This window comes from Chelonoidis abingdonii, chromosome 11, assembly GCF_003597395.2.
Source record: "Chelonoidis abingdonii isolate Lonesome George chromosome 11, CheloAbing_2.0, whole genome shotgun sequence".
Lineage (NCBI taxonomy): Eukaryota > Metazoa > Chordata > Testudines > Testudinidae > Chelonoidis > Chelonoidis abingdonii.
Window position 1 is genome coordinate 56,616,831 of NC_133779.1, and position 12,067 is coordinate 56,628,897.

A 12,067-nucleotide genomic window follows, 5' to 3' on the forward strand; every position below is an offset into this window, starting at 1 on the left:
GGTCATCCCACTTGGAGCTTACCAGGCTGTCCAGCTGCAAAGTCGTGATGACTTATCCGGCACCAAGATCGTGTCCCAGAATCCCGTGGCTGTCTATAGCGGACACATATGTGTTGCAAAGCACACCAAATGTGACTATGTGAGTGAGCAGCTCCTGCCGGTGTCTAGCTGGGGCACCACATTCATTGTACCTCCTTTATCCTTCCAGCCCAAATATGACCTGGTGTACGTGACTGCTTCCCAACACACTCGCATTGATTATCAGTCTGGGAGGGCGAGAGACACTAAGGTCCTGGTTGCTGGGGAGGTTGTGACATTTGAAATCAAATTCCCTAATCCCTTGTACATCTCTGCTAGTGCTGGGATCCAAGTGGTCTTCTTCTGTGCCGGTGGAAGCAAAGGGAAAATAGTGTATGATCCCTTCCTCCTGATGATCCCAGATGTGTCTGGTTATTGCCAGACCTATAACATCCATGGGCAGGACCAGTATGATAACTACGCAATTATAACAGCCAAAACATCAGAATCTGGTGGCATCACCATTGATAACGAACCCTTGGGAGTCATTGCATGGAGGCCAATTCCAGGCACAGGGTTCTCTTGGGCTGAATACAACCTTGGCAAAGGGTTTAAGAGAGAAACTATGGAGCACCCCACATCTCCTTTTGGACTTCTGAGCATTGGGATTTCATCCAAATCTGGGTATGGCTCAGCAGCTATCGGTGCAAGCAGTGAGTAAAGTAGTTTTCATTATGTCTTTTCCTACTTCTCACTCTCTCGCCACCTTTATTGAACCCTGACCCATAATATTACAGAATATCAGCCTGAAAGATGGAAAGACTTGTTGGGTCAGAGCCTCTGCACTGCTGAGCTTCAGGTGTGCACAGCAGAACACGATGGGCAGCTGACAGAGAGCTGAGAGCTGATCACACTCTGAGATTTTCTCCCTGGGTGTAGCCTGGGGGCTGCTCTAAATTGAGCGCACTGACTGTTGTCCCCTATGGGTCATAAGTCAGCTGAGCATTGTCAGAGCCCATCACATCCCAGCTACTCTCCTTTCCTGCTCTATACTGTCCATGACATGCTCCTCTCTGCTCCACCCCCTGCACTGGGTATTGCGGGAACAGAGAAGTAGGAACTTGTTCTGCTGGCTGTACACCTTCTATTGTCCCATCCATGCCGGTGATTTCCCAGCAGGGGACTTGTCATAAGTTTCTGTTTCCTTTGTGCCACCTGTGAGGGACAGTCTAGATAATACGTAGTTCTGTCTTGAGAGGTCTTCTAGTCCAGCCCCTTGCACTCAAGGTCCCTTCCAGTCCTACAATTCTATGATTCTATGAATGGTGCAAACGGCATATGTATGGGACTAGATAGATGTTTGTGTGTTGCTAGATCAATATAGAGGGTGTGGTAGGTGATAGATGAATAGACAGATATAAAGGGAGTTGGCAGATAGATATAGATGGACAGATACAGAGAGGGTGACAGAAAGATATTGTAAGTGAGTTGGGGGGACAGACGGACAGATAGCTGTCTTGTCTATTTCAATTGTAAGCCCTTTGGGGCAGGGACTTCTGCTGCTCTGGGTTTGCACAGCACCTAGCACAATGGGGTCCCATTCTCAGTTGGGCCTTAGGCACTACGCTAATAACCATGATTATTTAAAAAAAGAAAAGAAAAAGAAAGAATGATTGATCATCTCGTCTGTTTCAGACAGGCTGTGGGATTCTGTTGAGACTCAATTTAATTCCGATTTTTCCCATTGTCGCTCAGCCCTTCTTTGCTTGCAAATGTAACTGATTAGTCTGGTGTTTCTTGTCTTTCAATTATCTTTCTGTCTAGATACTTTGACATCATCCTGCAGTGTGGTTCTCTGCAAGGAAGGAACAGTTTGTAAGATGATAGATGGGCAGCCAGAGTGTTTGCCAGTTTCTGCAGCCACGTGCTGGGCTGGGGGTTACTTGCATTACCACACCTTCGACGGCCGACTGTATGACATCCATGGCACCTGCACCTACACCGTGGCCAAGACCTGTGGATGTGACTGCGACCCGCACTCCTTTGACATCACGGCTGACAGTGGGAAAAGGGGGAACACGCAGGTCTCATACATTGGGTTGCTGACTATCCAGGTGGATGGCATTACCATCACAGTGGCCAGGGCAGAGGTCGGCTTTGTGAGGGTGAGTGCTGGGTGCACAGCTCCATCCCGTTGCTACGCACAATTGCCCAGTGTGGTGTTAACAGGTGCTGTGTGGTACAGAGTGGCATGGGGGAGGGGTCAGTCGGGGACGCTGTCCTCTCAGAGTTGCACTGACCCCAATTCCTCAGCATAGTGCCACAAGGTGCTGCGCTGAGGGGAGAGGAGTGGGTGATTTGGTGTGGGGAGGTGTCTACTCTGTCACAAGCACATGGGATCTGCTGTACTACACCAGATGAATTGTAGACCTGAGGACTTCGGGCATTATGTCTCCCTTGGCGCATCATGCAGGAGCAGGGCCAGTACCCCAGCAATTGTGGGCAAATCCCAGCTCCGCTGAGTCCATCCTTCCACAAGTTCCCTGGTAATTTCTAATGTAACAGGGATTCCTCTGAGACCCCACCTGAGGATCATCCCCACTCCTGGATCCAGGAGGATGTTGCCTCAGCTCTAAGATGTGGGGAAACTGAGGCACATCTAGGCAGGTTGGGGCTTTGCTTTACAGAGCCTGCTCTAACCAAGGTGCCTCAGGGGCCCTGGAACATTCTAGACACCTCCCTGAGACCTCTTGTCCCTCAAGTGCTGCTCCTAACGGCTCCAACCGACATGACCCCCTCCCCCACAGGAGCTGTTCCCCAATGGCTCCAACTGACGTGACCGCCTCCCCCACAGGACCTCCTCCCTTATGGCTGTATCTGACATGGCTCCCTCCCCCACATGAGCCGCTCCCTAACGGCTTTAACCAGTGCAGTCCCCTCCCCCACATGAGCCGCTCCCTAACGGCTTTAACCAGTGCAGTCCCTTCCCCCACAGGAGCTGCTCCTTAACGGCTCTAACCAACGCGGTCCCTTCCCCCACAGGAGCTGCTCCTTAACGGCTCTAACCAACGCAGTCCCCTTCCCCACAGGAGATGCTCCATAATGGCTGTGACTGACACAGCCCCCTCCCCTGCCAGAGCCGCACGCTAACAGCTCTAACCAGCGCAGTCCCCTCCCCCACAGGAGCTGCTCCCCAATGACGCAGCCCATCCCCCTCAGGAGCTGATCCCTAATGGCTCTAGCTGGCACAGGCCCAGCATTGCCAGTCTTGTGGTTTTTTCACAAGTGCCGGGGTTTTGCCGGGGGCTGGGGCTCGTCTGGTGATGGCGCAAGACAGTCCAGCCCCCTGGTGAAGTCCAGTCCCGCTGGGAGCCAGTAAAGTCGCTCCTGTCTGCTCACTGCTCTGAGTCGGGGGAGCAAAGAGCCCAGCTGCCCAGGGTAGTGCCGCTCCTTCCCTTCCCCTGTCCCATCAGCAACGGGACGGGACAGCTCCTATGCTCACCCTTCCTCCCCAGCACCCACCCTGGGAAGGGGCAAATGGGGGTGAGGAGCCTCAGCAGATGCCCCCAATTCATTGCAGGCCTCTCTGGGACTGGAGGGGGCGGGGGCTGAAGAATCCCAGGAGAAGCAGAGGAGAGGCTGTGGGGGGCTGAGTTGAGCAGGTGGGAGTCTGGGATTGCTGGGGTGGGAGCGGAGGCTAAGGCTGAACTGATGGGGTGGGGGCAGGGGCTGGGACTGAACTGAGGGGGAATTGATGGAGGTGGGGTCTAGGGTGCTGAACTGAGGGGACCTATACTGCTGGGGTGGAGAATGGGGAGCTGAACTGGGGAGTTGGACTGATGGAGGGTGGGCAATGGGGGGGTTATTGAGGTGGCTGAACTGATGGGTGGGCATAGACAGCGAGTTATATGGGCCCGGGGTGCCCCTGCTCCACCAATATTCAGGAACATGGTCCGGGCTCCACCAACGTTTGAGCTTATATTTTCAGAGCCGTCTCGTCCATAGGACAGACTGGGACAACCAAGTTGCTCACTGCTGCAGATGCCAGGCCCCCCACTAACCTCCCAGGCCACCCTGGATCCCACATCCCCCTGAACATGAGGCCTCCCAAAGCACTGGGTCCAGGGTGGGACAGCTCTGCATGGACCCATTCTGGGCACCACCAAAAATTTTACAAAGCTGGTGCCCCTGGGGGTCGGGAATGGGCGCAGAGAGAACAGAAGAGGGGGACTGGGGGACAGGATTAATTACTGCACAGGGAACAGACACGCACTGAGATGGGCAGGGAAAGTTCTAACAAAAGACAGGCCAAAAATCACAGTGTAGTCCTTTTGAAAAAAGCTCTTTATGCCTTGGGACCTGTAACAGTGCAGGGACTCACCCCTGCGGTGCCTCCTCCTGGTTGTCCAAGGAAATAGCAGTTCAGCTCCAGAGTGCCCTCTGGAGGCTGGTTTCTCAGTTGCTGCTGGGCCCAAGTCTCTCCCAGACCCCAGTGCCCCTTTCAGGCCAGGGTGCTTCCCCATAGCAGTACCCCCACAGATCTGGGTCTTCCCCCACCCTCATCTCAGGCTATGGCCACTGTCAGTCATCACCTAGCCCCCCTTCTCAGAGGCAGACTGCAGTGTATGTGCCACTCATCATTGCAAGGGGGGTTTTGGACCTGCTGCCTCTGCTTGCCCTTGGGCTGCCCTCTGCAACCCCAGTACCTTCTTTGGCCTTTAACAAGGCCTGGAGCCTGGGGGGTTTCTAGGCCGGAGCTCCCCAGCCCCTTGGGCCTTCCCCCAGCCTGTGCCCTGGGGGGTTCCTAGGCTGGAGCTCCCCAGCTCCTCTGGCCTTCCTCCCACCCTGCTCCAGTCTCGGTACCCTGTTCAGCTTCCCAGCAGCCAGGCCCTTCTCTCTGTATTGCTAGAGAGAGAGACTCTGCCTCTGTCTTCGGGCTCCAGCCCTCTTATAAGGACCAGCTGGGCCCTCATTAAGTCAGCCTTGGCCTGATTGGGATGGGGCCCCCAGCTGGGGCTGCTTTCCTCAATCTGCCCCTTTCCTTCCCTGCCACAACCCTCTCCCTGGGCTGTTTTAAGTCTCTTAAGGCAGGAATGGGTGAACATGAGTTTTAGGGTCTGATCTCTAGAGACTGGCAATACCATAGACCCTTCCACCACAGGAGTGGCTCCCTAACGGCTCTAATCAGAGCCGTCATACTCCCCCCATGGTTGGCCTCACCAATTTCTAGTCTTAGTCCTTTTGAAATCCCAAGGAAATCGTTTCTCTTCAGTATCTGCCAATTTGTCACAAACAAAAGGCTTTGAAGAGATGGTCCAATTTCAATGCTATTCTGATGGGAACCATGCAAATTCCAAAACCCACCTGGTTTTCTCCCAGCTTGCTGACCTGGCTTTTTGGCATCTTGCCAAGAGGACTTCCCCAGAGCTGGGTCTCCATTTCCCTTCAGAGAAAATTTTGCAATTGATTAGATTTATTTTAAATTGGGACAGAACCAATTTTCAAACTATTGAGATCCTCCACCATAAAGAATTACTTTTCCCCATCCAGTTCTTTCTAATATGATGCTATAAACTATTTCTGGCTCCGATTTGGGACCAGATTCACTGAAAATTTTGGATGGGGCCCGTTGCTAATCTGAGCAGAGGTCAGAATGAAATGTAGATGACAGACTAGTGCCATCAATTGTGACCTTTGCCCTTTCTTTCTCATCATGAAGGTGAATAACACCAGGGCTCACTTACCCATCTCCCTGAACAATGGGGCCCTTCGGCTCTATCAGAGCGGCACCTCCCTCGTCCTCCGTACTGACTTCAACCTCAGGGTGTCCTATGACTGGAACAACCACCTGAGGGTCACCGTCCCCAATGACTTCTCTGACAGCCTGTGTGGCCTGTGCGGCAACTATAATAGGGACCGTTCTGATGACTTTTGGACCCCGGTTGAGGATCAGGAGCCCAGTGTCATTCTGCAGGAGCAAAGCTTGGCAGTGGAAGATGAGGATCAGTTTTGCTGGCATGATTGCATTGGAGGTTGCAGACTCTGTGCCCCCAGCATAGCCAGAAAGTACAAGGAGGAGGCCTTGTGCGGCCTGATAACCAAGGTCTCAGATGGGCCCTTCAGCCAGTGCCACAGCAAGGTGGATCCTACAGTCTACTTTGACAACTGCGTTTACGATCTGTGCCACAACGAGGGCTACAGGAAGGCCCTGTGTGAGGCCCTGAAGACCTATGCGGACACCTGCCAGCTGGAGGGGGTCAGGATTGGGGAATGGAGGCAGCTGGCCAGATGTCGTGAGTACAGATTTGAATGCCAACATTATATAAACGGATCTGGGGGTCGGCACTCCTGCATTCTATTCTTCTCCTTAGGAGGGAATGTGGCCTAGTGCTTTGAGCAGCGGTTGGGATATGAGGATTTTTGGTTGTACTGTACCCACAGTATCTTGGCCTATCTGTCTATGGTATTTCTAAGATGGCTTTCACTGTGAATATATAACATCTGCCGATGACACATGGGAATCTGAGATAAGATGATGCCAATTTTTAAGTCAATCATCCCTTTATGGGCCTGATTCTTTAAGGTGCCAGGCACCTCCTACAATCTGATGAGCATCATTGACTCTTCTTGAGGTAGGGTGACCAGATAAATCCAAAATATCGGACCACCGTAGGGGGAGCGCCTTTTCAATTGTTACACTCACCCGGGACGTCCAGGTCTTCAGCGGCACTTCAGCTGCAGGTCCGTCAGTTGCTGACAGTCTTCGGCGGCAGTTTGGAAGCGGGTAATAAATCTTGCTGCCAAAGAAAGAAGTACCCACCGCCAAAATGCTGCCGAAGACCATCAGCGACTGATGAACCTGCCGCCGAAGTGCTGCTGAAGACCCGGACGTGCCGAGTGAGTATAAGCGAAAAAAAAAATGTGCCGCTGTGCCCAAAACAAAATATCAGGACAAATGGCGTCCTGACTGTACTTCAGTCGGGATGCAGGACAAACTGCTCAATATTGGGCCGGTCCTGATTTTATCGGGATGTCTGGTTACCCTATCTTGAGGTGAGTGGGATTGGAGAGCTCTCTGTGCCCCATTAGATACGTCCCTGTCTCTATACTTTAAATACTGCTTGTTCATGGAGAGGATTTGCTGCTAAATCTGTGGGTCCTTCACTCCCCAGCCATGGAGTGCCCCCTGGAGAACAGCCAGTACCAGCTCTGTGGAACAGCCTGCCCAGCCACATGTGTGGACCAGTCAGCCCCCAGCAGCTGCCAAGACCCCTGCGTGGAAAGCTGCCAGTGCAAGGATGGTTTTGTGCTGAGCCAGGGCAAATGTGTCCCCAAGGGCAGCTGTGGGTGCCTATTCGAGGGGCGCCCCTTTGCCCCCAACGAGAGCTTCTGGGTTGACGAGGCATGTGGGACACAGTGCACGTGCAATGCAGCCACTAGACAAGTCGAATGCGTGGCTGCTAAATGCAAACGTTCAGAGAGGTGCGGGCTAGTGAATGGCATAAGGGGCTGTTACCCCTCTAGCTACGCCACCTGCTCTGTGACAAGGAATCTGCACTATGCCACCTTTGATGGACAGAGATACAACTTCCAAGGCACCTGCCACTACCAGCTAACTGCCCTGTGCAAGAAGGGAGAGGGACTGGTGGACTTTGAAGTCTATTTCCAGGAGAACAGTACTGCTCCTGTACAGATCAAGGTTTATGAAACTGACATCAGGATCAGCAATCAATTACCTGGCAAAATCATGGTGAGTTTCAGAAACCACATCTAGTTTCGAAAACATTTCTGGAAAGTTGCCTTTGTGATCAGAAGTCGGTTGCAGAAAAAGCATAGAAGGATCTTAAAAAAACAGGTGAAATATTAACTGGATTCTGATGTGAATGGACAACAAATGGAGAAGCTTGATGGTTGGGGTGATGTGGTTACACTTTGTCTGTGTGAGAAAGTGTCAATAGCATCCAACATATGTGGGAACTTTGGAAGCTGGGGCTCAGGTAGCACACAGAGGAGGGAACTGCAATAGCTAATGCCAGAGGAAATGAAAGTCTGGTCGGAGGATCCTTCCTAGTCTGGAGAGCAAGGTTTCAGGCAGGCTGTAGAGGAGAGAGCAGGCCAGATGGGACAAAGATTTCAAGAGGTAGATTATTATTATAACCATGGGCTGGAGCTCTGTGCTGGGGTGAGAGGTTCCACCACAGGTGTGCAATTTTTCATATCCCATGTGTCTTGCTTTTACAGGTGAACAGTTTCCTGATTAATCTTCCCTTCAATCTCGATAAGAAAATCACTATGTATAGAAAGGGCTGGGCCACAGTGATCCAGACAGACTTTGGCCTCAGCGTTACCTATGCCAGGCGGTCAGGACGCACCACGGTGACTCTGCCAGTTACCTACGCGGGAACTGTGTGTGGTCTGTGTGGCAATTTTAACATGGACAGGAAGGATGACATGCTTATGAGGGATGGCACACTGGCACCAAACCCCATCAGCTTTGGACAGAGCTGGAAGGTAGGAGACCTTCCAAGATGCTCTGCAGTAATGATACCCCCTTGCACAAGTCTAAAAGCTATTGAAAAAGAACAACGAGGTAGCAGAGGGCAGTGTGGACTCATCCTATACAAGAGTGGCCCGTTCAGAGGATGTCACAGCAAAGTGGACCCCGATGGATACTTCATAGACTGTGTGTACGGCTATTGCTTCCTCAGTGGGCGGGAGAGTAACGTCTGCCAGGCTGTTGCTGCGTATGCTGAAGCATGTCAGGAAGCTGGAGCTATAGTACATCCCTGGAGGACTAAGAAATTCTGCCGTGAGTCTTCCGTGTTCAATTCTGATTGCCCCATGGGGCTTGTTAATTCTTGTTGGTTGGTAAATCTTGATCTAAACACTAGATTATCCTGTTCTGCAGAACATTTTTTAAAGATGTCCTCTCTCCAAGGGATGGGTACAACACAGGTAGTGGCCACTGGAGCTGTCCCTACTACATGCGCCATCAGTGTGGTGTACCTTGGGCCAGAGAAATACTGTCTAGCGATGTAGTGTACTTTATGGCCCGTCTAGTCCTGGGCTTCTCTGCTGAGACTGGGACATAATCAGAGCCTGGACTGGGTGGCTTCAAATTGTGACATTTTTCCATTAGGAACTGGGCTGGGAACCCACCAACTCGTCCCACACAAGCCATCAGTTAGGAATGAATTTTAACCACTACTGACCTGGATTCAAAACAAAAAGCTAGCAGTGAAACCATGAATCCAAGACCCAAACTGGAACCTTAGGCCTTGGAGAGAGCTTGTCTGTATCACATCCTCTGGTCTCTCTGAGGCATCTAGTCCTTCAGACCTGGTGGGCTGGACTGCAGATGGTGCCTTCAATTATTATTTAACTAAACCAAGGAAATAGAATATTAGGAGCTGGAATAAAATTGCATTTTCTGGTGATGGTTCATTGTGCACATTGCTATGCGAGCTAACTCTTTGTTCTAATTACAGATCTGTCCTGTCCTCTGAACAGTCACTACGAACTATGCAGCAGCAGCTGCGATCTGACATGCAGCAACCTCTATGCCCCGGTGCAATGCATGACCCAGTGTAAGGAAGGCTGTGTGTGTGATGAGGGTTTTGTTCTCAGTGGTGACCTCTGTGTCCCCTTTTCCCAGTGCGGATGCCTCCACAGAGGACTTTACTACCAGGCCGGGGAGACCTTCCATCCGAGCGGTTCATGCGAGGAGCAGTGCGTGTGTCAGGCTGGTGGGGAGGTTGTGTGTAAGGCATTCTCCTGCAGCACTGGTGAGCAATGCAGGGTGGTGGACGGTGTCCAGAAATGCCACCCATTTGGATCTGCGACCTGTTCTGCCTCTGGCCATTCCCACTACCTCTCTTTCGACGGGGTCCCCTTTGACTTCCAAGGCACCTGCACCTACATCCTGGCCAAGACCTGTACCGATGCCAATCACCTTACACCATTCACTATCAGCATAGAGAAAGAATCCTGGGGCAGCGGGAACGTCTCCATGGCCAAGCTGGTGTCCATTCAGGTGTATGGGATCACACTCACCCTGCTACGGAACATACAGGGGCTCATCATGGTAAGGCCTTCTCCAGATCCTGCTCTCTACCTTGTGGGGATAAGGCCAAATGGCTAGTATTGACATAATTGTCTGTCTGCTCCAGGACAGTATGGCCCAGTGGTCAGAGTGAATTTGGCTGCCCTTGTCTTCAGGGCTAGAAGACCTGATGGTAAGGGTCGATACAGATGCCCTCTCTCTCAGGGATGTGCCACCCAATGGCCAGAGTCAGAGAGGTGCCCTCACTTGCAGGGCAATAAAGCCTTGTGGCCAGAGTCAGTAGGGTAGTCCTTACTCATAACATGGTAAGGCCTTGTGGCCAGAGCCAATGGGGTTTCCCTTATCCACAGGGCACTGAGGCGTAGCAGCCAGAGCCAATGGGCAACCATCTGGGAGGAGGGTACCAGGGTAGGAGGACGCAGGCCCACTCTGCTCTGCCAGGTCCCGGCCCAGGGCCCTAACAGTGGTGCAATGTTCTGCCACAACTGAAACATGCTGACTTCCCACAAGACTACAGCTAGTCCCCCCTGGGCCACTTCCTTCAATGTCTCTCAGAGCAGTAGTCAGGGTATCATCCGGGTTTCTGGGCTTCTCGGCGCATGCAGGAGTGCCACCAGCTTTTTTGCCGCCCTGGGCAGCGGAAGATCCCGCCCCCAAAATGCCACCCCCGACAGAGGCAGCAGAAGATCCCGCCCCCAAAATGCTGCCCCTGACAGAGGCGGCGGAATGTCCTGCCCCGAAATGCTGCCCGTGACAGAGGTGGTGGAAGGTCCCGCCCCCAAAATACTGCCAACAACCGGGGCAGCTGAAGATCCGGCTGCCGCGGTCGCCACCCCCCAAATGTTAGTGCCCTAGGCGACAGCCTAGGTCGCCTAATGGGTTGCACTGGCCCTGGGCGCATGCAGTCCCCAGTGACTCCGATCCCTTTTCGGTGTTTGTAGGTATCCAGGCATCTGTCTGGGTCTTGGCACCTCTGGCTTCCAAGGTCAGAGGCTCCAGCTGCTCCCAGACTGCATCCTGAGAGGTGTGTCCTTCCTCCTCAGCAATCAGTCCAGACTGAGCTGCTCCCTTTTATACTAGCACTGCACTTGAAGCATACCCAGGAGGGATGTGGGGGCATGGTTTCTTTAGCCCAAAATGAGGAGTTAACCCTTCCCTGTCCAGTGTGGGGTGAGTGCACCCCATCACACAAGCTCATAGAAATGCATTTTGTGCCTTGCACTTTCAGCAGAAAGTTGTGGGGTTTGTGAAGGTCCTTAATTGGTATGGGTGTTTATTCTCCAGGCTTGGGCTGGCCTCCAAGAAAGCTCTGTTTCCTACACAGATAAGTCTTATTCTTAATCACAGAATCATAGAAGCGTTGGACTGGAAGAGACCTCAGTAGGTCATCTGTTCCAGTCCCCTGTGCTCAGGCCGGACTATGTAATAACAAGACCATTCCTGACAAGTGTTTGTCTAACCTGTTCTTAAAAACCTCCAGTGTTGGAGATTTCATTACCTCCCTAGGCAATTTATTCCAGTGCTTAGCCACCCTGAGAGCTAGGAAGTTTTTCTTAACGTCGAACCTAAACCTCCCTTGATGCAATTTAAGCCCATTGCTTCTTGTCCTGTCCTCAGACATTAAAAAGAACAATTTTCACCCTCATCCTTCTAACAGCCTTTTATGTACTTGAGAACTGTTATCATGTCCCCTCTCAATCTTCTTTTCTTCAGACAAAATAAACCCAATTTTTTCAATCTTTCCTCAAAGGTCATGTTTTCTAGATCTATATTAATTGTTGTTGCTCTCCTCTGGGCTTTTTCCAGTTATTCACATCTTTCTTGAAATATGGCCCCCCAGAGCTGGACACAATATGCCACTTGAGGCCTTATCAGCATGGAATAGAGAGTAAGAATGACACCTATACCCCGATATAACGCTACCCAATATAACATAAGTTCGGATATAACACAGTAAAGCAGCGCTCCGGGGGGGGGGGGGGGGGG

General features: G+C 51.9%; 1 protein-coding gene across 1 annotated transcript in view; it reads left to right on the forward strand.

Moving 5' to 3' along the window:
* Positions 1 to 1,898: 1,898 nt before the first annotated feature.
* Positions 1,899 to 12,067, forward strand: part of LOC116839061 (IgGFc-binding protein-like) — a 102,731-nt gene continuing 92,562 nt past the window's right edge. The window contains exons 1-5 of the mRNA XM_075071390.1: positions 1,899 to 2,183; positions 5,738 to 6,311; positions 7,191 to 7,768; positions 8,260 to 8,431; positions 9,507 to 10,102. Of these exons, the coding sequence (XP_074927491.1) occupies positions 1,899 to 2,183; positions 5,738 to 6,311; positions 7,191 to 7,768; positions 8,260 to 8,431; positions 9,507 to 10,102 (2,205 nt within the window). The remainder of the gene's footprint in view (positions 2,184 to 5,737; positions 6,312 to 7,190; positions 7,769 to 8,259; positions 8,432 to 9,506; positions 10,103 to 12,067) is intronic.